Genomic DNA, 25,868 nt, shown 5'->3' on the forward strand with positions numbered 1-25,868 from the left:
CTCCCGCTAGTCAGCCCTGTGAGGGCGGAGCCGGAGTAGCTGCGGGCGGCAGAGGAGAGGGGGCGGGGGGTAATCCCGGGCCGCGCGTGCGCGCTGCGGAGAGCGTCGGTTTGTCTGGTTCCTATGACAACGGCGCCGGCTTGGAGGCCTCGGCCGCCCGGGACGAGATGAAGCTGAAGCGGTTCTTGCTGCGATATTACCCGCCGGGTGCGGAATGGGGCAGGGCAGGGCAGTGTGAGGGGTCATTAAAGATGGGGAGCGGGGGAATGACGACGGGGAAGCCTTACGTGCGGCGGGCAAGTGTGGGCGATTGAAAGGAGGGGATGGTGGAGTCGGGGAAGAAAGGGTTAACGGGGATATATATATATATATATATATATATATATATATATATATATATATATCGGGGATATATATGTGTGTTTGTGTGTCATTGTGTGTGTGTGTGTGTGTATATCTATCTACATACAGACAATGACACACAAACATATATATATATATATATATATATATATATATGCTTTCGTAGATTTTCACGGGTACAGGAATGCAGGTTTTGGTGTCCTCGGGTGTCTTCCCGTGTAAAAGTTGGGGTGTCTAGGCGACGTTTCGACGAGGTCTCACTCGTCATCTTCAGGCTGGTGCTTTCGGCTTCTTGTTACTGGAACAGAGCAGGATCTCAGTGTTTGAGTTCCTATAAATACTGTAGAGGGGGTGTGGTGTATAGCCTCCAATGTTCTGGGCAGAGAGGAAGTTCCCAGGTTAGTGTGCCTTTTCTTCTTTTGTTCCTTAATTACTTGAGAGGTATCTTGAGTGATTTCTTGAGTGATATCCTGAGTACCACTTAGGTGGGTCATTAGGTGTGGATTAGTTGTTAAAGTCTTTGTGTCTTGACCTCTTGAACTTTGTGAAGAGTTTTCCTGAGAAGATGGCTGTACTGTACTTAGTTGTGCTCTGGCTTGGCTTCGTGTATAGGGGCGAGCTGTGGTTTTGTGGCTTGTGTCAGCCAGATCTGTGTAGGGATTGCAGGGGGGTGCAGCATCCGGAGGTGCCACCATGGATTGGCTACTGGATGGTGTCTGTAATTCATCTGTGGAGAGGGTCTGGGTTTGGGTCTGGTGTGGTTGATTGGTGTTGGCGTTCTGTGTGCCTCTGGATCTGGTGTCAGTTTTTGTGGGGAGGGCTAATTTCCAGATGTCTGGCAAGCGGGATGTGTCGTCACGCTTGTTCATGTTGTGAGGGTGTTTCTCTATCTCGATGGCTTCCATGATTATTCTCTTGTGGTGATGTTCCGTGTTAAAGAGCAATTTGGAATCTGCAAAATTAATTTCGTGTCCTGTTTCTTTCATGTGTTGGAAAAGAGAGGAAGTTTTTTCTTCTTTTTTGACGGCATTCTTGTGTTCTGCGATACGTGCATTTATTCGTCTGTTTGTTTGTCCAATGTACGTGGCTGGGCAGACTTTGCAGGGTATTTCATAGATCCCTTGGTTTTCCAACTGGATTTTATCCTTGGGGTTTCTGAGGATATTGGCTATTTTTTGGTTGGTGCAAAAGGCTGTTTTGATATTGTGTTTATGGAGGATTTTGCTAATTTTATCTGTAGTGCCCTTGATATAAGGAAGGAGGGCCATGCCATTGTTTTCTTCTGTGTCTTGGTTTTTGGGGGGTGTTTCCTTTTGGATTAGCTTCGTAATCCTGTTTTGCTGGTATCCATTGGCAATTAACACGTTTGAGAGATTCTGTAACTCAGTTGTCAAGTGGTCTTTGTCAACTAATCCACACCTAATGACCCACCTAAGTGGTACTCAGGATATCACTCAAGAAATCACTCAAGATATCTCTCAAGTAATTAAGGAACAAAAGAAGAAAAGGCACACTAACCTGGGAACTTCCTCTCTGCCCAGAACATTGGAGGCTATACACCACACCCCCTCTACAGTATTTATAGGAACTCAAACACTGAGATCCTGCTCTGTTCCAGTAACAAGAAGCCGAAAGCACCAGCCTGAAGATGACGAGTGAGACCTCGTCGAAACGTCGCCTAGACACCCCAACTTTTACACGGGAAGACACCCGAGGACACCAAAACCTGCATATATATATATATATATATATATGTTTGTGTGTCATTGTCTGTATGTAGATAGATATACACACACACACACACACACAATGACACACAAACACACACCCCGGGAAACACAAATGTGGAGGGGAAAGAGTCTCAGAGTGGGGGTGGGGGGGGAAGGTTTAATTGAAAGAGTTGAGCCCCGGAACCCATTTGCTCAGCAGGTCTGTTGAATGGAAAAGAAGCTCCGTTGCGTTCCGTCTTCAGTGAGAGCTTGTTCCGTAGTAGGTTTAATGCGTTGAACATATTGCATGGACTGGCAGTGCTTCTAAAGAAGCAAGCAAGCAAGCAAAATCGCTAAGTGAGCACAGGATTGCAGCCTCGACCATGAAATGTGAAATAACAACAACAATAGAAACATAGTTTATCTGAGGTTGTGCAGAGTGCCTTTTCCTTAACTCTTAAGTAACCATGCCTACTCTTTTGGGGAAACTTGTTTCAAACATGTTCTTGTGCTTTTTAGAAATTAAATTAATAGTTAATGGGGAATCAAAGGCAAACGCAGGAAGGGTTTCAAAAAGAAAAGTCACTTGCAAGTGCTCAAAGATGGAACTTACCCCGTTGAAATGAACTTTTGTGTATGAGTCCCCCACACTGAAGATGTACCGGAATAATGCACAATGAGGGCCAAAGTGGTGTCATGGTTAAGAGTGCTAGTTTATTATAACCAGGTGCAAATCCCAACTCAGTCATTAAGCTTTCCAAGTGACTATCTCAGCCCAAACCTACCTTTTAGGGTTGTCGTGGGGATAAGATGGGTAAGAAAATCATGTTTGCTGCATTCAGTGTTTTGGAGAAATGATGCAATATAAATGTCATAAATAAAATAACGGCCTTATTTATCTGACCCTTTCTATCTGTGACAGCTTTATCTTGTGGTTGCCTAGGATGACATTTAGATGGTTCTGATAGACAGTTACATTGACCACTCTGCTGAAGTCAGTGCATAGGCTTTTGACATTTAATAGTTGTGGAGTTTTAACTAAAAGTACCTTATGGTAACCAAGATAACTTTAGCATATGACAGGCAGTAGGAACACAAAGTACTTGGCTCATGGTTGTGCACCATGGGTAGATAAAAAGCCATAGCTGCTGTCAGCTGAAATGATTTATTACTTATGAATTGATGTAGAGGTGACTTGAAGAAAAGCTGCATTCTACTAAATCCCTAGTGTTACAAACATTTGTGTAATGTTGACAGTTCAGCCATAAGCCAAATAATGGTATACTGTATATCATACTGTTTCCTATAGGGAACAACAGACTAATATCAAAGCATTAGTCTAATACAGAATCCACAAATTATTTGTAACTGGATTACCACAGAATGCAATAAAGGTAATGTGGCAGTCAGTTTGCTTCTATGTATATCTCAGTTGTTATATATATTAGACAGGGTGTCATATTTTGCAGATTTACTTTTATATTTGGAAGATCTCAAACTGGTAAATTAAGTTGGTGAAGTAGCTTCTGCTTTTCTATACTATCAGTTGTTTGGGCTATGATCCTACAGTAACCTGAAAGTATCAGTCTTAGATGGCCATGACCATCTAAGGGCAAGCTTTGAATTCCCTGGTCAATTATTCAGACCAGCAAATAGCCATTTAAAGTGTTTGAGCCTTTGCCATGGACAAACACAAGTGGGCTTATGCAAGCTACTGTAACTCAACTGTAGCAGGAACCACACTGGTATTCCTAAAAGAAGCATTTCTGTTTCAGGGGCATCACATATTGCACCACTTAATTTTGTTGCTGGAAAACTGGATTCTTTTACTAACTAGAGTTTCTCCTGTGTTGTGTATAGTTACATGTACATGAATTGTATCTGTAACATCATTAGTGAGAGAGTTACAACTATCGCCCCCTATTTTACAAAGCCTTTAAATTTTTTATGTTTCATTCACCTTAGCAAATTTTTTATGTTTCATTCACCTTTTCTTTAAAAACAAAAACAAAACACTAGCAAAGCTTCCTCCTTCATCTACAGCAGCACTTCTGCTATTTCCTGGGCCGTTTTCCTGTTCTCATTTTTTATCTTGTGCCAGAGAATTCCATAAGTTAATGATGTGGTGTTCTATTGGATGATCCAGAGTTCTATACGTATCATGAATAATTACATTGGTTATAAGAGTCAGCATTTATTTTTTCTATGTGAAGACTAGCTGAAGTTCAAAAGAGCTGCTTCAGTGACTGGGAATCCTTTGCACATAGAGGGACATCTGAGAAGATGTAGGATTGTGTGGGCTTGTACATGGACAGTGGAATTTTGGGCATTTCCCCTTTGAAGAGGAAATCCTCAAGCCCATATCACAACACCCTTCACATTTGAAAAGCAGCTTGTCATGTGGAATGGGGGTTGCCTTTGAAGACCATAAGTTCAAAGAGCCTTTAGCATATGCATCCAGTTTCACAGTTCTTTGGCCCCTGACCTGTGTCTTACCATGTGTCACTATAGAAAATGACAAGATGTCTGCCTGATTCTGCTCCCTTATATGGTTTAAGTTAGATGTGTTGCTACTGAAATCAATAGGATTTTTTTTATCGAAGGGAAGGTCAGTCTTTGTACTGTGTGCCATCAGAACCTAGCTTGATACTGAATTAATAATTGTCTTGTTTTGCTTCTTCAAAGGCATTATTTTGGAATATGTTCAAGGTGGGGAAGTGAAAACCAAATCTATAGATTTACTGGATCTCAGTGCTGCGTGAGTATTATATTTTGCTGGATATTGACACAGAACAACTTTACTGATATTTACAAATCTGCTAAACAGCTAAGAAATGTATTGCAGTGTTTTTGGTCATATTGAATAAGACAATCATGCTGTCAAATCATCCTCTTCCAAGTACAGTCATTTAAGATTGAGGTGTTAGTGCCCAATCCTGTCTCCAATGGCATATCTAGCAATATGGCTGCTACTTTCAATGAAAACTTCATAGGGTTGAAAATTCAGGGGTGTGTGGTTTCCATTTCACAACTGATGAAGTTACAGCATTTTTGGAAAGGGCTGTAGCCTTTCATAGAGAAGGTCCCAGGTTTAATCCCTGGCACCGCCGTGTGAGGTTGGGAGGGACTTTGTCTGAAACTCTGAAAACTTCTGCCAGTCAGCATAGAAAATACTGAGCTAGATGGATGAATGGTCTTAGTGTAAGGCAGCTTCCTATGTTCTAAAACATAGTATTCCTACAATGGGATATATGTGAGTAACAAATATAAGATGCATTTCATGCCTTGTAAGAAGATCTCCAGCATTCATAAAGTGTACCTGAATTAGACATATAAAGATATATATTGGCTTTGGTGTTCATATTTGTTGTAAACCTCTCTTGCACACCTCTGCCTTGATTACTTGATGTGCACTGGCAGGAGCATGCAAAAGGCGTCTTTCAAAGCCACAATTAAGACTTGATCCTGGGCTAAATTGAATATGTCAAAGAAATGTTTCAGAAAACAGACATTGGGTTAGATTTAGATTAATTATGCTGAAGTCCCCTTGAAATAATTGGGATAAGGTTGTCATGATGGCTAGCTTTAAGTCCTATATTTATTTCAGTGGAACTAAAGCATTCAGTGGAACTAAACTTTCCATCTGGATCCAACTCAGCATCTTATATGTAATATACTTTTGCTATCATACCTAACAAATGTAGTCCTTGAGCATGTCAGTGACCTGTATGGAAAACATACTGGACAAATTCAATTTGTTCAATGGATGTTATTCCCTAGTGGAACATACATCCTTCATCATTGAGACTATCCTTACGGAAATCCTTCACAAACAGGATCTAGTTTTGTAAACTGTATATTTGTTCCCTGTGATGCTGCTGTGCTTTTAACATACCAAAAGCTTTGAGATTATTTTTAGAATATTTATTTTTTTAGCTTAAAGAGAAATTTAACTCCTTACCTCCCATGACTAACCCTTAGAAACACAATGCCAAAGTAAACTTTTTAAGACTATGTGATATTTTTTGACAAATTAGCATGTTGTTTGAAATTAAAACAAAAAACAGGTATGAGTGCTGTCACTGAGGTTATTTAAATTCAAGCAACAGAGTAGAGCTGACCACTTGTTTTAAACCTGCATGAACAAGTCACTGTTGTTGTTGTATAGTCGTTTAGTCGTGTCCGACTCTTCGTGACCCCATGGACCAGAGCACGCCACTAGGAACAAGTCACTAGGAAAGACCTAAACATACAGAATATTCAAAATTAATCACATTCAAGTAGAAAACATTAAAATTGTAAATAAAATGACTGAAAAATGGGAAGCCTGTCTTATACTCAAAAGATGCAAGGCCTAACCTAGAAAAAAAAAAACTTTTACAATTGGTGTGGATTATGTTAGTAGCTGACCCTGGACTTGGGTATTTCTAGGTGAACTCAGGAATTTCCAGTGGCTGTCTACTTTTTATGGGGAGGGGGGGGCAAGAAATTTTGTATCTATCTTCCTGACTGATGTGTGTGTCAGAATATGAGAGCAACGCAGCTGCAAACTGATAGCTTGTTTACATCACATGATGTGACTAGCTGTGGGAAAGAATGTTCCCGGAAGTTCACGGGTTTCTCAGAGCTTTGTGAAGAGTGTAATATGAAACCTTCCTGTTGCGTATGTAAAGGAAGTTTGACTCTCTTGCTAGAAGAAGTCTGAACTGATCGGACATGTTTTCTGTAGTGCTGTAAAGTCAGAAATAAACAAGATGTAAATAGACTCTCTGACTATCTCCTTTTCCCTTGCTGGGATGCTAGAAGGGAGGGGGTGTGCATTTCCCACGCTGGGAAATGTCACCTATCAAAATCTCCCTGGTCTGTCCGGGATGTCAGCCAGGGGAAGATTACGGGTAAACAAGCTCCGAGACCAGCCACTCCGGAGGGGGCTTGTTTTCCAACAGTGTGCTCTGATGCTTCTGTGACATAGTCCAATCCTCTATGTGTTTATTCAGAAGTAAATCCCATAGAGTTCAATGTAAATAAATGTACATCTGTTTTTATGGAAAGATAAGAAAAATACATCTGTGGAGACCCACAGGTATGCTGCCCCTATTCTGAAGGATAATCTCTGTGGTTGGCACATGGGAAAATATCAAAATGACTCCCCTTCCCCCTTTCATCCTGGTTGATAAAAGCAACAGAAGGATTTTATTTTCTCTTAACTTCAGGAGATGAAAATTGTATTTTAATATCTTTAAACATTATTCTACTTTAGTACAGATGTAGAAGCCTTAGTAGCAGATATAAGAAAGGCAGAACCTCTCATCACAGCATCACGTAAAGACCAGGTTGTACATTTAATACTGCGACTACAAGAGAAGCTAGGACAACAGGTGGACCACAAATTCTATCTTTTTAAGGTAAGAGCCATGAGACAATTTCTGATGCTTGCTTTCAGTTATGTAAATACACAGAAACTAGAGGTTTTAAATGGCTGTTGGTTAAACTGTCCTGCTCTCAGATCATTGTGAGAGCTTGCAGAAATGGAGCCAAAACAGGGTTGCTGAGAAAGGAGATAGCAGCCTGCTTATGCTGCATAAACAGATGTTTGCTGTAGACCCTCACACAATCCAGTGAGCATGCTCTGTAGCCATGGAATGTTATGGGAGAATAATAGAAACTAGGTTGTAGGGATGGAATGGAGTATTCTGGAGGAGGACAGGGCTGGCTGGCACGCTTTTAAGGATACACAGCAACATTTCATTGCAGGTTTTAGTTGTTTATTTGAATATGGACTCTAAGGATCATGTTAGAGTATACTGAAGCAGCTTATGAGTGAGGAACGTAGTTATTTACATGTTGGTGATTCCTGTGTTTGGATAAGCAGGCCTGAGCTGGTTGTGTCCCACTTCCCCAGAGAATGCCAGTTAGCAATGTATTGTGGCTTGCCTCGAGTTCAATTTCTGCTGCTCCTGGCTGGCAGAAGAAGCAGGTTTATCAAGCTCCTAGTGGAACACCATGCATGAATATGGGCTGCATTCAGGTTGGTGCCTCTCAGGTTGTGCAGCCCTAGTCCACAGACTCTGTAAAGGCACAAGTAGAAGCAAGTGGTAACTTGTGAGTGGGGTGAAGGCAGTGGTGTCCTCCCAGTGGTAACAATAAACTTATTGGGCCATTTCGGCTAGTTTGGAGCTCTCCCAGCCTCACTGCCATTGCCCTGATGACTACAGCACTGCCACTGCCTCTGCGCCCCATGAGCCACTGCTCAGGGGAAATGTCATATGGAAGGCCAAGCCTGAGTGCAGTGGTTTTGGGCTTTTTACCTAATAATCTGTTCTGACAACAGATCACATGAATATATTAATTCTCACACAGTTCCAATTCTGTGACTGCACATTGTTTTTAACTGTTTTTATAATGGGATTTTAAATTGTTGCACCCCACCCTGAGACCTGCTGATGAAGGGCAGGTAATACATTTAATAACAACCACAACTCCTGTGGGTGGTGGAATTGGGGGTGTTTTGTCTGTTGTCTGTTGTCAGTTACAGATGGGTAGCCGTGTTGGTCTGCCATAGTCAAAACAAAATAAAAAAATTCCTTCCAGTAGCACCTTAGTTGGTCTTTAAGGTGCTACTGGAAGGAATTTTTTTATTTTGTTTTGTCTGTTATCAGTTTCAGTAGCTTTTCCACAAGCTGCAGTACCTTTTTCACAGTGCCAGATGGCAGTGTTGAGTTACCTAACCAGCAAGTTCATTGCTGCTGATTTTCAGAAAGAGGATTTCAGCCAGAGCCTAGCCCTCTCCAGGGAGCTCACTCTGATCACTCCCTTGGTTATCTCTGCTGAAAGAGACTGGCACTGGGAGCTGACCAATACATACAAGTAGCCGAGCATGTTGGAAAATAAGTTGCAGTGCTTGATGCACATATCCTTGCTGCATTATGTGGTTAAGTGGCTGATTTACAATCAGCACAGGCTCTCTGAAAGCCTATATTTGTATGGCAGGGTGGGAGGGAAATCATAGGAAGACTATATGAAGGGATGGTCTCTGTGTAGAACAGCTGTGTGGAAAAAAATGATTTAAATATGAACCAGAGCTATTACTGATGTCCCTTCCTCATCTGCATTTGATGTCAAAGAGTGTGGATAGATCTCTTAAGAACAGCACACTACCTTCCATCTAGCAGCATGAGGTTTATCTACACATGAGGATCTTTGTCTCTTCTAGAGCGCCAGCTGACAGTCAGTCTGTTGCTGAAAGTTGGGGATATGATGGTTTTAAAGAACAGCACAACACTGAACTCAAGCTGTTAGTCAATGTTTGGGAGAGGCTTTCTTTTTTGCTGATTCTTTCATGGCCCCCCTTTTCCCCAAGCAGTGAAAAGTGATCTGTATCCTTTGGATAGCAATACAGTGGTGCCCCGCAAGACGAACGCCTCGCAAGACGGAAAACCCGCTAGACGAAAGGGTTTTCCGTTTTGGAGGCGCTTTGCAAAACGAATTTCCCTATGGGCTTGGGGGTGTTTTGTCTGTTGTCTGTTGTCAGTTACAGATGGGTAGCCGTGTTGGTCTGCCATAGTCAAAACAAAATAAAAAAATTCCTTCCAGTAGCACCTTAGTTGGTCTTTAAGGTGCTACTGGAAGGAATTTTTTTATTTTGTTTTGTCTGTTATCAGTTTCAGTAGCTTTTCCACAAGCTGCAGTACCTTTTTCACAGTGCCAGATGGCAGTGTTGAGTTACCTAACCAGCAAGTTCATTGCTGCTGATTTTCAGAAAGAGGATTTCAGCCAGAGCCTAGCCCTCTCCAGGGAGCTCACTCTGATCACTCCCTTGGTTATCTCTGCTGAAAGAGACTGGCACTGGGAGCTGACCAATACATACAAGTAGCCGAGCATGTTGGAAAATAAGTTGCAGTGCTTGATGCACATATCCTTGCTGCATTATGTGGTTAAGTGGCTGATTTACAATCAGCACAGGCTCTCTGAAAGCCTATATTTGTATGGCAGGGTGGGAGGGAAATCATAGGAAGACTATATGAAGGGATGGTCTCTGTGTAGAACAGCTGTGTGGAAAAAAATGATTTAAATATGAACCAGAGCTATTACTGATGTCCCTTCCTCATCTGCATTTGATGTCAAAGAGTGTGGATAGATCTCTTAAGAACAGCACACTACCTTCCATCTAGCAGCATGAGGTTTATCTACACATGAGGATCTTTGTCTCTTCTAGAGCGCCAGCTGACAGTCAGTCTGTTGCTGAAAGTTGGGGATATGATGGTTTTAAAGAACAGCACAACACTGAACTCAAGCTGTTAGTCAATGTTTGGGAGAGGCTTTCTTTTTTGCTGATTCTTTCATGGCCCCCCTTTTCCCCAAGCAGTGAAAAGTGATCTGTATCCTTTGGATAGCAATACAGTGGTGCCCCGCAAGACGAACGCCTCGCAAGACGGAAAACCCGCTAGACGAAAGGGTTTTCCGTTTTGGAGGCGCTTTGCAAAACGAATTTCCCTATGGGCTTGCTTCGCAAGACAAAAATGTCTTGCGAGTTCCTGCGGAGTTTTTTTCTCCCCCCCCCCTTTTCTAAGCCGCTAAGCCGCTTATCAGCTGATCCGCAAAGCCGCTAAAAGCCGCTAAGCCGCTAATAGCGCTAAGCCGCTAAGCCGTCAATGGGCTTGCTTCACAAGACGAAAAAACCGCTAGACGAAGAGAATCGCGGAACGGATTCTTTTCGTCTTGTGAGGCACCACTGTATAAGGCTGTTTTCTGCTTCTGAACAGGGTGCAGCTGCAGGGTGGGGGTGGGGAATCTGTTGCGAAGGTTGAGCTGCTCCATGTTGCAGATCAGTAAAAAGCTGTTTGTGGAAAGACAGCAGTGAGTTTGACTGTTGATGAAAATATGTCAAATTAGGTACACTCACAAAACATCTCATGCATGCTTGAGAATATGTTCTGTCTTTCTACCCAGATCAACAGATCCAATGTTGGTGCAATCTGCTGTTGATAATATGTATAAGGAAGCGGTATCTCTCACATTCTCTCACTATTTGTGCTCGACTTTAAGAGTTTTAAAGTGCTTTCATACAGTTGGCCTCAGAAATAGTTTTTCTTTCTAGTCATTGTCTTAACACCAGCTCCTTGAATACTGGCTTATTTTTATTTTTGAAAAGGTGATTACACTAATGTAATGTCATTGCAGTGCTCCACACGTCCACATTGTTAATCTGACTGCTGTTTTGTTATTTTTTTTAAAAAAAAGTTGAATTCAGCTGGTTCATGACCCCACAGACAGGCTACTTCATAATTCCAAATCTATATCCCCTTCTTTTGTTTTGTCAAAGTCAGGCATTGTAGATAAATCTTTTAAGAGTTATACAGTACCTTCCACTAATTCACCTAGAGGCATGGATCCAGTTCTGACAGTTGAGCTTTGAATATCTGAGTTTTTAATAGTATTGGGAGAAGGAATAATGGATATGTACCTGTATAGTTAATTACTCAAAGATTTGTTACAAGAAAGTTACAGAAAAAACTGACTTTACCTGAATTGTGACAAAGCAGGGATGAGGAATCCAGAGCCATCAGTGTGCTTCTTTCCTTTGTATAGCACGCTACATTCTAGCCATGTAATAACAACAGGTTTCTGTATCCACACATACATCTGTTAATCCTTCACCCAGGCAGACAAGAAGCATTATCTCAGTGAGGCAAAGCACCCAAGGAGGCTACAGATCAGGGCTGTTGATCAGGGGAAGGGGTGAGGCCTGGTGAGAGTCCTGAGGATGAGATAGAAAGGTCTGGAGGGCTGCATTTGGCCCCCCAGTCTGAGCGTTCCCATCCTTGGTGCTGCTGGTAGTGATTTTCTTGTGCAGTAATAAGAACTGCACAAATCTATTGAGTGTGAGGAATAATTAGGGGTATGCAGAGTGTAATTGGAAAGAGGACTAGTGTTGCATTTCCACTTCATAGCACATTGCAGTTGCCAGCAACACCTCCTAAATGAAGACACAGAGTTGGTGTAAACCTATACCTTTCTTTGCAGTTTCCTGGGTGATAAAGTTTTTTTCCCAGCATAGTAGCAAGCTGTAGTGTTCCCAGCATAGTAGCAAGCTGTCGTAACATAACTTAATAGGGGTTTGAATGTGCCATGGATACAACATGCTGCTGTAGCATAAGGTTTTAATCCAAATGGGCCCAGTCTTTCCAAAGCGCCGCTGAGTTCAGTAGGAAAAGTAAATGTATCCTTAAAACAACACTACTGAGATTAATGTGACTTAAAAGTTCTTAACTTTAGTTTAGCCATTCCCATCAATTAAAATAATATTTAAGTATTTAGATTTGTGAAGGCAAATACCTAGGAATGTAAAGAAAATTATATTACCTTTATTTTCTATTTCAGGTACTCCGGGCTCATATATTGCCACTGACTAATGTTGCCTTTAACAAATCAGGTTCTTGGTAAGTTTGGGTGTTTAAATTCAAACTATGCATGATCTACCAAGGCTTATCTAAATATAAACTGAATCCTGTATAGTATTTTACAGTCTATAATTTCCTCTGCTGAGATTCTGGTTCAAAAAAGCGTTATTAAGATAATTAGTAGGATTGGAAATGCCAAAATCCAACATATTTAGTTAACAATTATTATTTTGTAAAAGAAAATACAGCAAAATGACAGTGGAAAATGTAAGATAGCTCTTGTTTTGCCTCCCTCCCCTTGTATTAAATCCCCAGTTGTTCTTATACTCTTCTTGCCTGGTCTTTGATCCTTCATCAAATCAACTGAGAAAAGTGAAAGGGGATGGGGAGCAGGGGAAATACGTAAATTACAACAAAAACCCAACATGTTTTTAAAAATATCATTAATTGAGAGGAACTTAGAAGCAGTAGAGTCAATTCACAAGAAGTTGTATTTTTTCTGATCCCTCTGAGATGTTTTAGCAATGTAGTCAGCAGTGGCTTAAATTGTGGGGTGAGGAATAGGGAAGAAATGTTTCTTAAACCTTCCATTCTTCTTGTCCGCTCTAGTTTTATCACTGGAAGCTATGACAGAACATGCAAACTTTGGGACACTGCTTCAGGAGAAGAGTTACGTTCTCTGGAAGGACATAGGAATGTGGTCTATGCAATTGCTTTCAATAATCCGTATGGGTATGCAACTTTTCAGAATCTTTGATCTTTAAAGCCCTAGATGGCCTCAGCACATTATTTCTTTGGTACTCTACATCCAAATCATTTTAATTTTTCTCTGTAAATCATTTTTTACTTTCCCCTTGTACTCTGTTTCATTCTTTAAAATTTAGTGACAAGATTGCGACTGGATCATTTGACAAGACCTGCAAATTATGGAGTGTAGACACAGGAAAGTGCTATTACACCTTTAGGGGACACACAGCAGAAATAGTGAGTACAGGAGCTTTGGAATAATCATCACTATATATGGAACAATCTAATTCTTAAAAACCACTTTAAAGTTAAGTGTTGTTTTCTCTGTTATTCTCAGTGAAACTATGCTAACAAGTGTCACAATACATACTACTATTCTCAAAAAAACTGGGACGATAATTTGTACCTACATAAGTGAAGATATGGAGCAGTGGTAGCTCCATGTTTGCTGTAACATATTTTTCCTGATTCTGTGGCATTATCATTCCAAGGTAGAATGGGCTGCTTTATTACCGTAATCTTCCTCCACATGGTCTAATTGTGAGAGTAAAATTCCTTCCTGTACCCCAAGGAAAATATTCCAAGCAATTGAATGAGTGAATGTTTATTACCAGCTATGATCCTATGGCTGTCATGTTTTATTTTACAGGCCTCTAAACAGTCAATGGGGCAATGACTAGAAACAGTTACTGTCATGCTCTAACATATTGTGACTGTGACCAGTACCTAGGAGAACAGAAAATCCAAGAATTTCTTATAAAGGTTTTCCTTCTCTCTCTTTTTCTAACAGGTGTGCTTGTCATTTAATCTTCAAAGTACATTGGTTGCTACTGGAAGTATGGATACCACAGCTAAATTATGGGACATACAGACTGGAGAAGAAGTAGTCAGATTAACAGTGGGTTGCAGCTCTTATTAGTGATGACTTGGTGTTTTTTTGTGAAATTGCTATTAAAAGAGCAGGTCTTAATTAAAAGAGCAGTTCTTAATTAAAAGAGCAGTTCTTAATTATCATTTGCAAAATTCAGAGACGAAAATTTATGCAGAACTCTTAGCTTATGTAGCTAAATAATGCATTAAGCAAACATAAAGGAAGACTGAAAGCTGTGAAACTAATTAAAAACCATTAAATCTTAAGTGCAGAGCAATCCTATGCATATTTATTTGGAAATCCTACTGTGTTCCGTGGGGCTTCCTCCCAGCTAAGTGTGAATAGGATTGCAGCCTAAATAACATACTTTTTCCAGATTCTGTGGCTTTACTACTAGAAGGTAGAATGACCTGCTTTATTAATTAAAATGGACTGGTAATATTCTTTTAAACCTCTCCTGCACTCAAAGGCACTGTATAATTGCTTTCAGATCTATTATTACCTGGGATTACAAATAAAGGGGTTATAATATACCCTGTAAGATTGAAGAGAGCTCTCTTAATAATATCACAAATACATGTAGACAGGTATTGCTATTTGCTGCTTCACAGTTTTTAAAAATCTGCACAAACTTTGGATAGTGGTATATTTCTATCACTGCAATATACTCAATTTTTAAAATTTCATTTTTCTTCTGCCTTTCCTTCAAGGAGGTCAGGGAAACATTTAAAAACATATAACAACTTTGTAAGGTAGGCTAGTGTTGAGAGACAGTAACTGACCCAGGGTCACTGAGTGAGATTCATGATTTGAATGTGACGATTTGAACCCAGATATCAGTGTTATTTAATTAACCTTCCCACAAAGAAATCAGAATGAATGCTCAGTATAATAGCTGACTGTCTAACCTCCATGAAAGCAACTGAGACTGAATGCTCAATAAGCAGCTTGTCTAGAAGTGACCCAGGACCTTACATTACATGATACTTTGCCCACCCAGACTGGGATTTTCTATGTTCTTTTTTGAATCTTTGGGGGGGGGGGAAGGTTTTTTGAATAAAACATAAAGTTGTATGTTTACAGACAACTGGAAGGATTTTTTTTCAGGATCACTTTCCATAAAATAATAGTAACAAAGAAAACAAAACACAGAATCATTAAAGTTTGTACATCTTTATAAATCCTAGATCAGGCATAGGCAAACTCGGCCCTCCAGATGTTTGGGGACTACAACTCCCATCATCCCTAGCTAACAGGACCAGCGGTCAAGGATGATGGGAGTTGTAGTCCCAAAACATCTGGAGGGCCGAATTTGCCTATGCCTGTCCTAGATTATTTCTACATAAAGATCTTTGTTTAAACTTTAAACCTTCTTTCTATAACTTCAGGGGCACTCTGCAGAGATTATTGCATTATCATTTAATACTACAGGAGACAGAATCATCACCGGTTCTTTTGACCATACAGTTGCAGTGTGGGATGTTGGCACGGGCAGGTACTATTTTAAATCTTGTTTTATTTCATGCTTTACAGAACTCTTAAAATAGTTCTATACAGGCTCTAAGAGTTGTTCAAATTATAAATCTGCCTTTATTTGTTCGTATTTAATACATTTCAAGCAACAATAAGCTTCTAGAAACCAGGAAGATGAAAATTGGGCATATTGCTTCTCTGCGATTCTTCCTACCAACAGTTCAAAGTTCCATCTGCCAGAGAGCTAAGATAATAGTTCTCTGTGTTGGCAAGTTATGTAGGATATTATAGCAGAGCAGTGGAGGATATATATTGTGATATTAATCTTAGACCTTTGTTTCTTCACCTGGGAGGCTTGCATTGAATAATCATGACATGAGCTTTCTTATATTGAATTAGACCAATGGTCCATCAAACCCAAATATGACTAGCAGGTGCTATGCAAAGTCTGCAAAGAGACCACCCCTAGCCTTCATGGGAAACTATGGGCGTATTCAATATAATGAAACTAATGCATCTGAATAACATTTTGTCAAACTGATACAGTGGAAACAATAAAAGCCTTATGATGATCAGCAATAACTTATATGAGCCCGGAATAACATTCATTTCCCATCTTAAGTTATCGTTGAAGGGTCAATATAATTATAAATACATGATATGAATTAAATAGTTAATTGGTTTGTGAACATTAATAAAAAAAATTTTTGAAATTACCACAAGCAAATAGGAATTCCCCCCCATTCAGAATATTTGCTTTTGTGATGTTTTCATTTGGTGCAACCATTAATTAAGGTGTCTCTATGTTGCTCAGTCCCAGCTCCTGCCAACCTAGTAGTTTGAAAGCACGTCAAAGTGCAAGTAGATAAATAGGTACTGCTCCAGCAGGAAGGTAAACAGCATTTCCGTGCACTGCTCTGGTTTGCTAGAAGAGGCTTAGTCATGCTGGCCACATGACCCGGAAGCTGTCTGTGGACAAACGCCGGCTCCCTCGGCCTGTAAAGCGAGATGAGTGCTGCAACCACAGAGTCGTTCGCGACTGAACTTAACAGTCAGGGGTCCCTTTACCCTTTACCTTTATGTGCAGTCTAAGAAGGACCACAAGTTACATGTATTATATAAGGGAACACCCATGAATGGTTGTATAGGTTATAAAGCACTGAACCATAGGAAACACATGAATACACATGTTAAAGATTGATTGTGTACACACACAAACACAAAAACATGGATGCATGAGAGAGTGGTATGACTGCAGTGGTATTCATTAATGGTTTCTTGAATTGCAGTGATGACTATTCTGTGACCCCAAAAACACACTGATTTACATTCTCTGCAGTATACATACTCATTAAGGTTTTCTAGGGTTTAACCTATAGGATCTAAAATGGTCATTGACAACTAATTTTCACACTTTCTTCAAAGTGAAATATATATTAGCCTGCCCTCAGTGGGTCCGGTAGATGGAACTGCCCACCTGTGAATCACCTGGCATCAAAATGATGTCAGGTGAAGCATTTTTCTTTGCCCATGTGGCTTCAAAACTCTCTTTAATGTATTTATATGGAGAACAATATAGCGGGCTATAAAACCAGCACCTTAGAGTTCTTTTGTGCTGTAGCAACAGGTTGGCATCTGTCTGTCTCGGAGACAAAGGAGAAGTGTACTATTGGGGGTGGTCAATTTGTTGGAAGGTTGCAGCGTCTGCTGTAGCTGTAGGAACAGGAGAGACCTGTTTTTGTTGCAGCTGGGGCAGATGAAGGCGTCTGGTTGTGCTGATGCAGATGCACCACCTTGTTTTTTCTCTCTGCACTCCTCCCAGCAGTCATTCCTCCTCTGCTCACTGCTATGGATACCCAACCTCAGTGTCTGTCTCATCATCTGCAAGGAGTTCCCACACAGCTGATGCTGTCACTCTTCATGTCACATTTGAAGACATCTTTGTAACACAGAATTGGTCTGCCAACAGGAGTGAACTATTATTGCCCTGTGACTTTATATGTTCTGCCTGTGTAATTGTCCACTCTTGATTATCTATGAGATAACCAGTAATACTTGAATTAGACTTTTTGTCTTGTTTTGCAACTGAATTGTATCTAGGTTGAAAAATACTATTTCTAAGCATGCGGTGGACAGGTGCTAGGGAGTCATAACCAGCTGAGACTCCCAGATGTGTACCCACCATGTGTCCTTGTGTATTATATGGGTACAAATGTGCACTGGATAATTTTCTGATGCTAATTCTAATTACAGTAGTTGGCATCAGAAAATTTCTAGTTTGCATTGGAAAATCCTCCGATGCCCTAGAGAGTGATCTAATTTAGCATGCTTATTTTACTTGTGTTTTGTAACCAAATGCAAAGCTTTGAAACTGTCAACTGCCTAATATTGTATTTGCAGTTGGCATCCAATCACTTACAAACATTTTTGTGTGCTTATGTGTGGAAAGATTAAGCACTGGAAAAATTTCCTTAACAATTTCCACAGAAAATTGTGTTAATCTGATCTGAGGCTTCTGAAGATTTACATAGACTTGCACGTGTAGGTCAAATTGTAATACAAAGGCTGCAATCCTATGTATATTTATTTGGGAGGACAGCTCATTGAACTGTGACTTGGACTTGCCGATCAGAAGGTCAGCGGTTCGAATCCCTGCGACGGGGTGAGCTCCTGTTGCTCGGTCCCTGCTCCTGCCAACCTAGCAGTTCGAAAGCACGTCAAAGTGCAAGTAGATAAATAGGTAGTGCTTCAGCAGGAAGGTAAACAGCGTTTCCGTGCGCTGCACTGGTTCGCCAGAAGCGGCTTAGTCATGCTGGTCACATGACCCGGAAGCTGTACACCCGCTCCCTCGGCCAATAAAGCGAGATGAGCACCGCAACCCCAGAGTCGGTCACGACTGGACCTAATGGTCAGGGGTCCCTTTACCTTTAAGCGTGCATAGGATTGCACTGCAAATGACTGGGGAAACATTAAAGATTTAACCTGTAGCATTTTGTCTATTTCTTTTTATAGATGCCCTTTGCATAATACATTTATATTTGAATCAACCATATAACATGTTTTTTATTCTCTCCTGGTAGGAGGATGCATACTTTAATAGGCCATCGTGCAGAAATAAGTAGTGCACAGTTCAACTGGGACTGCACTCTTATAATCACTGGATCAATGGACAAAACATGCATGGTAAGATACTTGGATCCCTATTAACCTGATTTATTGCTGTCAGTAGTATACGAAAAATAATCATAGTATTGACTAACCCATACATTTGTAGGTCTGAATCCAGGAATACATTTTTCTTGGCCTGCATGAAGGCGTTTGGGGAAAATTAGCTTTCCCCCAGAGCAGGTACAGAATAAAGGTGTAGGTTTACTCTTACATCTCTTTAAAATAATAGACAAAGGGCATGTACACACTGCCTGATAATATGCATTCAGTGCTGGTTGCAGAAAACCAGAATATTTCATTTGGAGCAAAAACAAAAACCAAAACGATCTCAACTCACCAGGCTCTTAGCAGGATTCCTTGTTCACAAGTAGACCTTTCTTCCTTGAAGCCTTCCTCTCAAACTCTCCAGAATCTCTGCGTATCACCTGAGATCTGCTTGGTGAACCCACCTCTTGGCTATCCACCTGCTTATATAGCTTCTCCCTGTCTGTCATTTGATCCCTCCAGATCTGGGCTGCAGGAACAAGGAAGCTGGGAGCTTTTAATTTTCCCACCCCTAGAGACAGGTGTGCAGTTAGTCACATCAGCAATGGTGGACCCTATGCCTTGATAGTTTATTAGTCCTGGGGCACCAGCTAAGACTCCACATTAACCCTATACTTCCCAAATGAGCAGACAGGTAAAAAGATGCATTCCCATTTTATAGACAAACAGTCCAGGACAGTAAAGTCCAATTCCTTTACTTTCCGTGTTTCTAAAAAAAGGCCCAAAGCTTATCTCTAAAAATGCCCCACCAGTTCATTTGCAATATCACACTTCAAAAGAAAGAAATACAGAAAATAAGAGGAACACTATAGGCTAGCCTGGTTTAGGGAAGAAACACCAACATTTATTGACTTCTGGGGAGTTCTTTTTTCTTTTCTTTTCTAGCCTTTATTGGCATAAGAGTTGAATCTGTGAATAAGCTGCTAGCATGGAAATCAATTCCAGGAGATATCTGGCTTGTGCTGGTAACACGTCAAGCAAAATATTTGTTAACCTTGCTTTCTGCCAAATCTGTGTGCTCATATGAAAGAACGAATAGTGATTGACTAGCTACACAGGCCGCAAGCAGTTCAGTCAAATAAATAAAGAAGCTGATTTGGGTTCCCTGTCATTATTTGCCTGCAATTTTGTTTTCTGTCCACATTGCAGTTGTGGAACGCGCTGACTGGCAAGCGTGTGGCAACATTAACAGGCCACGACGATGAAGTATTAGACGTTTGCTTTGATTACACTGGCCAGCGTATTGCAACTGCCTCAGCTGATGGTAGGTGAAATAGATTTTTTTTTATTAAAATGTCTTCATCCTGTGTCAGCTGATTTGAAGAGCATCTCTTGAGGGGTAACATGGCAACTCCCAGTAGCTCCTTCTGTGCATCATGGATGACTCCACATGAGGGCAAAGAAAGAATCTTCTAAGAGAGGAACTCTGGTGAGGTGAATGCTTGTTCTGGAAACTGGCTAAGTTTTCTAATACAGCCAATCTTGTGGAAAACCTCCATAATAACACCAAGGAATGATTATATCCATATAGTGAGCCATTTTTTATGTGTTATGTGATGTGCTCTTTGGCAGCTTTTTCACAGGGATCTGTCTAATGAGTCTAGAAGCTTCCAAACCATTTTCGTATGAGTGCCGTCTTCTCATAAGACCATGCAATTTTAACCTGCTTTCAGTGACCACCACAGAACATCAAAAGTTTATAGTGAAAGAGTATGCATAGCAATGGTAGCTACTCCCATATAGGGATGGGGACAAATTCAATTCAGTTTACATTTCAAGGCAAACCCACCTAATTTGTACTTTCCCAAACAATACAAGTATGTAAACACAACCATCTTTCAAAATTTGAACTCTGAATTTTGCAGTGCAGATGTCCAACCAAAATGCATATACTAAAGTGTACATATAAAAACATATTTTGTTGAAAATAATATTATGTTATATTAGTGAATATATTTTTGCAAAAATGCATTATATTAGGGGAAATTGTATACAAAAATGTGTATATTAGGATATATTTGGAAAGGCTGATGAATTTTCATGAGAACTTTAAAAAAAATCTGCCAACTGATACTGAAACATTGAGAACTGTACTTAAGATTTGAAAAATTAGAAACTTAAGGGAAACCAAAATTGACAGATTCACCCATCCCTACTCTAAATCAGTGGGCTTTGAGTTGCAGCCACTCATTTCTAACATTTGCCTTCTCTGGTTCCTGACAAAATTGCAGATGTGTTTAAGCACAACAGGTAAATGCCTATACTAAACTCATGATTGTTTTGTTTGTTTTCTACTGAAGGATCAGCAAGAGTTTATGATGCAGAAACAAAAAAATGTATATCAAAACTTGAAGGCCACGGAGGAGAAATTTCAAAGGTGACTGTTGTTTTATTTCTCTGTACTGCTGGTAAAAAAATTGAGAATATTTGCATAAATGTATATATATATATGTTAAAGACAGATGCTTAAGTTGTTCTTAAATCCATACCGCATGAGCAAGACGAAGGCAGCCCATACATATGTTTCCTGATTTATGGCAGTGTTGTTGGCTAGATACTCTGTTTTGTCATTTAAATTTTGGAGAGCAGTAACAGGTTCAGTATCTGTTTGGATGATTAAAGGAAATATTAGTGTCTGTGTGATGAAATTTGGCAGCACTGTGATATGATGAATCTAATATAGCAAGGATAAAATTATATTTGCAGATTAAAATTTCCAATTTCTTTTTTAGTTCCAAAAGCTTAAAGAGTAGTAGTAATTATAGTTATTTTACATAAAATAAATAAACATTGTAGATTCAATAAGAAAGGAAGAATTGCTACTGATTCTATAACTTTTTTAAAAAGCAGAAAGCTATTCAAATAGAATACAAAACGGTTTCCATGTAAGGTTTTGGAATGCCTGTCTTTGGATTTTCCTTCCTTCTTTTTAAAGTTATTTCTATGAGTTTCCTAAGGAAATAACAGTTTTACATCCCACAATTTTATATGTACTTCATTAATGTTTCCCATTTGTTGTGCACATATGAAATGACAAATGTCACGATTCAGCTATCAGATGTGCCCCTAAATTGAGAGGCAGAAATAGGTAGAGGTTAAAGGACTGCTTTCAAGAATCAGTTCATGTGGCTCATGAATCTATGCACTAAAGAGATGCACTAAGGCCTTTGGAGGCCTGCAAGGAACCTCCAGAGTAACATTTAGATTTAAACTGACCTATTTGGTAAAGGAGAGAGAAGTGCAGAAATTATTGAATAAAGGTGCAGGTGGATGAGAAAGAATTTTAAATTTTTGGAATGTTGATTTCAAACATGAGGCTAGTTGCTAATTGAATATTAATGTCACAATTATATTTGGCTACTGAACTCCTCATTGCATATGTGACTAGTTAACTGTAATTCATTATTCTCTCCATTACTCACCTGGTGCCTTCGCAGCATATCTTTAGGCTCTAAGCAAAATCATTCTCTATAACCAGACCTTTGGCTGAATATTCTATGGCCTTTTAAATGTGTTTGTGGGACGGGGGTTCTTGGTTTGTTTTTGTTTCTGTTTTTATCATGTATTTTGTGTTTTTATCTACTATTTTTGTGTTTTGAACTGTCCTGTGATTTTCAGATGAAGGGTGGAATACAAATTTGACAAATAAATCCTAAATAATCCCAGAGTTATTATCTTGAGGTGACAATTCCTTCCTACCTGAGCAAGCTCCTTGATTACTGTCTTGGATCACTTTAAGTCATTGTGCTGGCTTGTGGAACTGAGAATAACAATAGCAATTCTGCTGTTGTTTCTTTGGGAATGTTTCATAAGTTACTATTTAGTTCTCAGAAATGGAATCCCAAATATAAAATATGGTATAGCGTTATAATTTTTGAAAGGCTCATGTTTAGCATTAAAACCACAGTTTATTCACAGAAGCCACCCATGATTGAGCCACTTTGTGAATATTTGTCTACTTGGAATCAAGTACTTCACAGTGTTTCACAGGATAAAGTATTTCACAGGATAATGTGTGACATGACCCTTGTTTTAAGATGAAAGACAGAAAAGCTCCTTGCTTTGGAGGGTTTATTATTGACCAGCCCACTCCAGCCTCTGAATCTACCCGTGTAGATAGAAACGAAGACAAAATATATTCAGGGGCTGTTGTTCCAGACACTGCAAACCTGCATGAACCATGGTGGACAAGCTTTAAGATAAGTAATGCCACTTCCTTGCCTCTTTAAAAAATAATTCTCGTTTCTTTGTTTTTAAAAGATCTGTTTCAATCCTCAAGGCAGTCGCATTCTTACAGCCAGCTCAGATAAGACAGCTCGGCTTTGGGAGCCTCAGACAGGACAATGCATTCAAATACTAGAAGGCCACACTGATGAAATATTTTCATGTGCTTTCAATTACAAGGGCAATATAATCATTACAGGTAACTAACAGCTATATTTGAAAATTGTTCTTCTACTTGTTTACACTAAAGTGATGTCAAATAAGGACAGTTTCCTGCTTTCTGTTGTCATGCCTCATTCAGTCCAATTCCGTTGAAAACTTGGATCAAACAGTTATTTCTGTGGCATATTGCTTTTCCACACTAGTTGAATTGTTTCAAAATGGGGTGCTGGCCTAGTGAAGTTGGGTTAAGTAAGTAGGGTGGGGTGGGGGAACGGGACAGCCATTGAACAAGTTTCAACAAATAGATATGGCTCCGCTCTTTAAACTTTTCAGGATGCATTAAGGCAACCTCCAAATTTGAACAGCTAAATACATTTTCCTGTGCTATATACATTGTATTTGCTAGTATCTCATTGATTCCAGTGGTGCTTTCCTCTTTCATCAGTGGAGGTGTTTTTCCAACATTGCAATAAGAGGGGAATGGGAGCATAGCAGCATTACTAGGACAGTTGTAATCCTAGAGCCAAATTTAAGAAGCCTTTTCTACAGCATTTCAACACAACTAGTTTAGAATATGTACAAGAGTTAGGTTGGCAGTTCTTAGATGGTGGTCTCGCATTCACCGGAAGATACTGATATCTGTAGGTTGCAATCTGTGTTGGCACCTTTTTCCTGATAGAAGCTCTATGCCTTTAACAACAGCATTGCAGACAAATATTCATGGGATGCACAGAGATTTAGTGATGAGAAAAGGTGCACCTTTTGAATGTATGCCTGTTGGGTTCCTGTTAAAAGCCCAGAACACATGAAACTGCCTTATGCTCAGTAGTTCTGTCTTTTGCGTGGCAAGTTTCCTCCCCCAGATGAAATGAAGACACAGACACATTGTTTTAAGGTTAATGGGCGTAAAAAGGCCACAACTTTATTGATTACGGAATTGAAGGTATTGGCCTTAGGCATTGGCTTCTATCGACTACCCGGCATGGTGACCGGGAAGGGTTGAACACAAACCGCAGGAGTCCTGTTGAAGTACGCCAACTAGGATCCCACGGGTGTCACCGCTCGGGAGCGTGCCGGAGGCCCTACCTCTCCAGGCTTCGGTCAAGGCCACGCCCCCCCCTGGGAGTCCTCTACCGGACTACCCCTTCTCCTTGGGGGAAGGTGATGGCGCTCCCTCCCCCTCCTTTTCCTAAAATTTGCCCCATGCCAATGCCTAACCGCCACACGAGCAAAGCTCGCCAATACCTTCAGGCCCGTAACCAACCCCTAATCCCTGCTATGATGTCCCCCAACCAAATGTCATTTCCTGCATCTGAAAGATGCACGCCATCCCATCTGTAGAGGGCCTCATTGCTGTACTGGATGCCTGGGTGGCCGATGATGCACCCGCCCAGATCCGCCACTCTATGCGCAACCGCCCGCTCCAAGACCTTTCTTGCTTTATTGATTCCTTACCGAGCTCAAGATTACTTATGCTCAGTAGTTCTGTCTTTTCTGAAACTAAGTGCCTCTCCAAGATCTCAAGCGTGGAAATTTCTCACCCTTCCTACTTGAGAATTTTTTTGATCTAGAGATATTTGGGCTTCAACTTGGGACATTCTATATACAAAGCATGTGTTCTATTACTGTGCAGTTGGCTCATACATCTGAAGGAGAGAAGTTTGCAAAGTGTTGTTTGCTAAACTCTTATTCATTCAACTGCGTCATAGTTGGAAGACAAGATTGCCAATGAATTTGAGAGCGAGGGGTGTCTTTGAAATATCTCCTGCCCCAAATAACAGGAAGCTGTAGTTTTATATTATGGATATATGAATGACATTTGAAATGTTAATCTATTACTTTTCTTTCTAGGTAGCAAGGATAATACATGTAGGATATGGCGCTAACTGAGGACAATCTCTGACCCGACTTCCCAGTGGCTTTTGTATGAGGAGCTTCTTATTGTACAGGCAATAACTACTAAGCCCTTCAAAAACCTGTTTTCTGTTTTTGCCTTTTTAAAAAATGTTTCTGAAGTAGACTTATTTCCTGGACTCATGAAATTAGCAATGTTAGCTAGTTATGTGATAGGTTCTACACTAATAGCATTGATATATTTGTTAGTGACTTAGTTGCGACAAGTGGCATTGTTTTCTTTGTAATGGTTTTTAGGCCAGTTTGGGGGGGGGGGGAGCACCGTGATCTTATTAGCAATGCATTGCCTTACTTGAATGCCTCTCACATTTGGTTGGATAATTTTTACTATGCTTAATTTTTATTTAATAAAAATATTTAAAACACTATAAAAGTCCAGCTCTTTATGAAGTATTAACAGTTGAGCATATATTAAAACTGTCTATTCAAGTATTGTCTGAAACCTCTGAAGAAAGTCCTTATTAAAACTTTTTTTTAAAAAAATTAAAAAGCTGCCATATAGCTCTACATTTACTCATCAATTTTTTAAAAAAACAAATAATTACATATTGGATTTATAGTCTCTTCCATCTTGAAGCCTTAGAGTGACCAATAATATATTAAAAAACCGTATCTGAAATGCAATATTAAGTTTCAGCCTAAATCAGTTAGTTCCTAAACTTCAAGCCGCACAGTATGAAGCAACATAATGGATTGTAGTGAGTATGCACCAAACATTTGGTAAATGTTTTTCTCAACTGCTACAAAGGGTGCTTCACTTTTTAACCTTTTCCTTTGTGCTATATGAATAAA

The 25,868-nt window shown here is 40.0% G+C and overlaps 1 protein-coding gene across 1 annotated transcript; it reads left to right on the forward strand.

Moving 5' to 3' along the window:
* Positions 1-39: 39 nt before the first annotated feature.
* Positions 40-25,137, forward strand: DAW1 (dynein assembly factor with WD repeats 1). The gene is made up of 13 exons (XM_081861649.1): positions 40-207; positions 4,758-4,830; positions 7,333-7,477; positions 12,453-12,511; positions 13,082-13,204; positions 13,357-13,456; positions 14,010-14,117; positions 15,479-15,585; positions 18,644-18,746; positions 19,926-20,040; positions 21,077-21,153; positions 23,037-23,199; positions 25,014-25,137. The coding sequence occupies exons 1-13, from the start codon at positions 168-170 to the stop codon at positions 25,046-25,048; spliced, it is 1,248 nt and encodes a 415-aa protein (XP_081717775.1). The 5' UTR covers positions 40-167; the 3' UTR covers positions 25,049-25,137.
* The last annotated feature ends 731 nt before the right edge of the window (positions 25,138-25,868 follow it).

This window comes from Podarcis erhardii (assembly GCF_964252035.2).
Source record: "Podarcis erhardii genome assembly, chromosome: 5".
Classification (NCBI taxonomy): Eukaryota; Metazoa; Chordata; class Lepidosauria; order Squamata; family Lacertidae; genus Podarcis; species Podarcis erhardii.

Coding starts and splice junctions, on each gene's coding strand:
- DAW1 (XM_081861649.1), top strand. CDS start 168: ATGAAGCTGAAGCGGTTCTTGCTGCGATATTACCCGCCGG. Junction 12,512..13,081: donor TTTAACAAATCAGGTTCTTG/GTAAGTTTGGGT, acceptor TGTCCGCTCTAG/TTTTATCACTGGAAGCTATG. Junction 13,205..13,356: donor GCTTTCAATAATCCGTATGG/GTATGCAACTTT, acceptor TTTAAAATTTAG/TGACAAGATTGCGACTGGAT.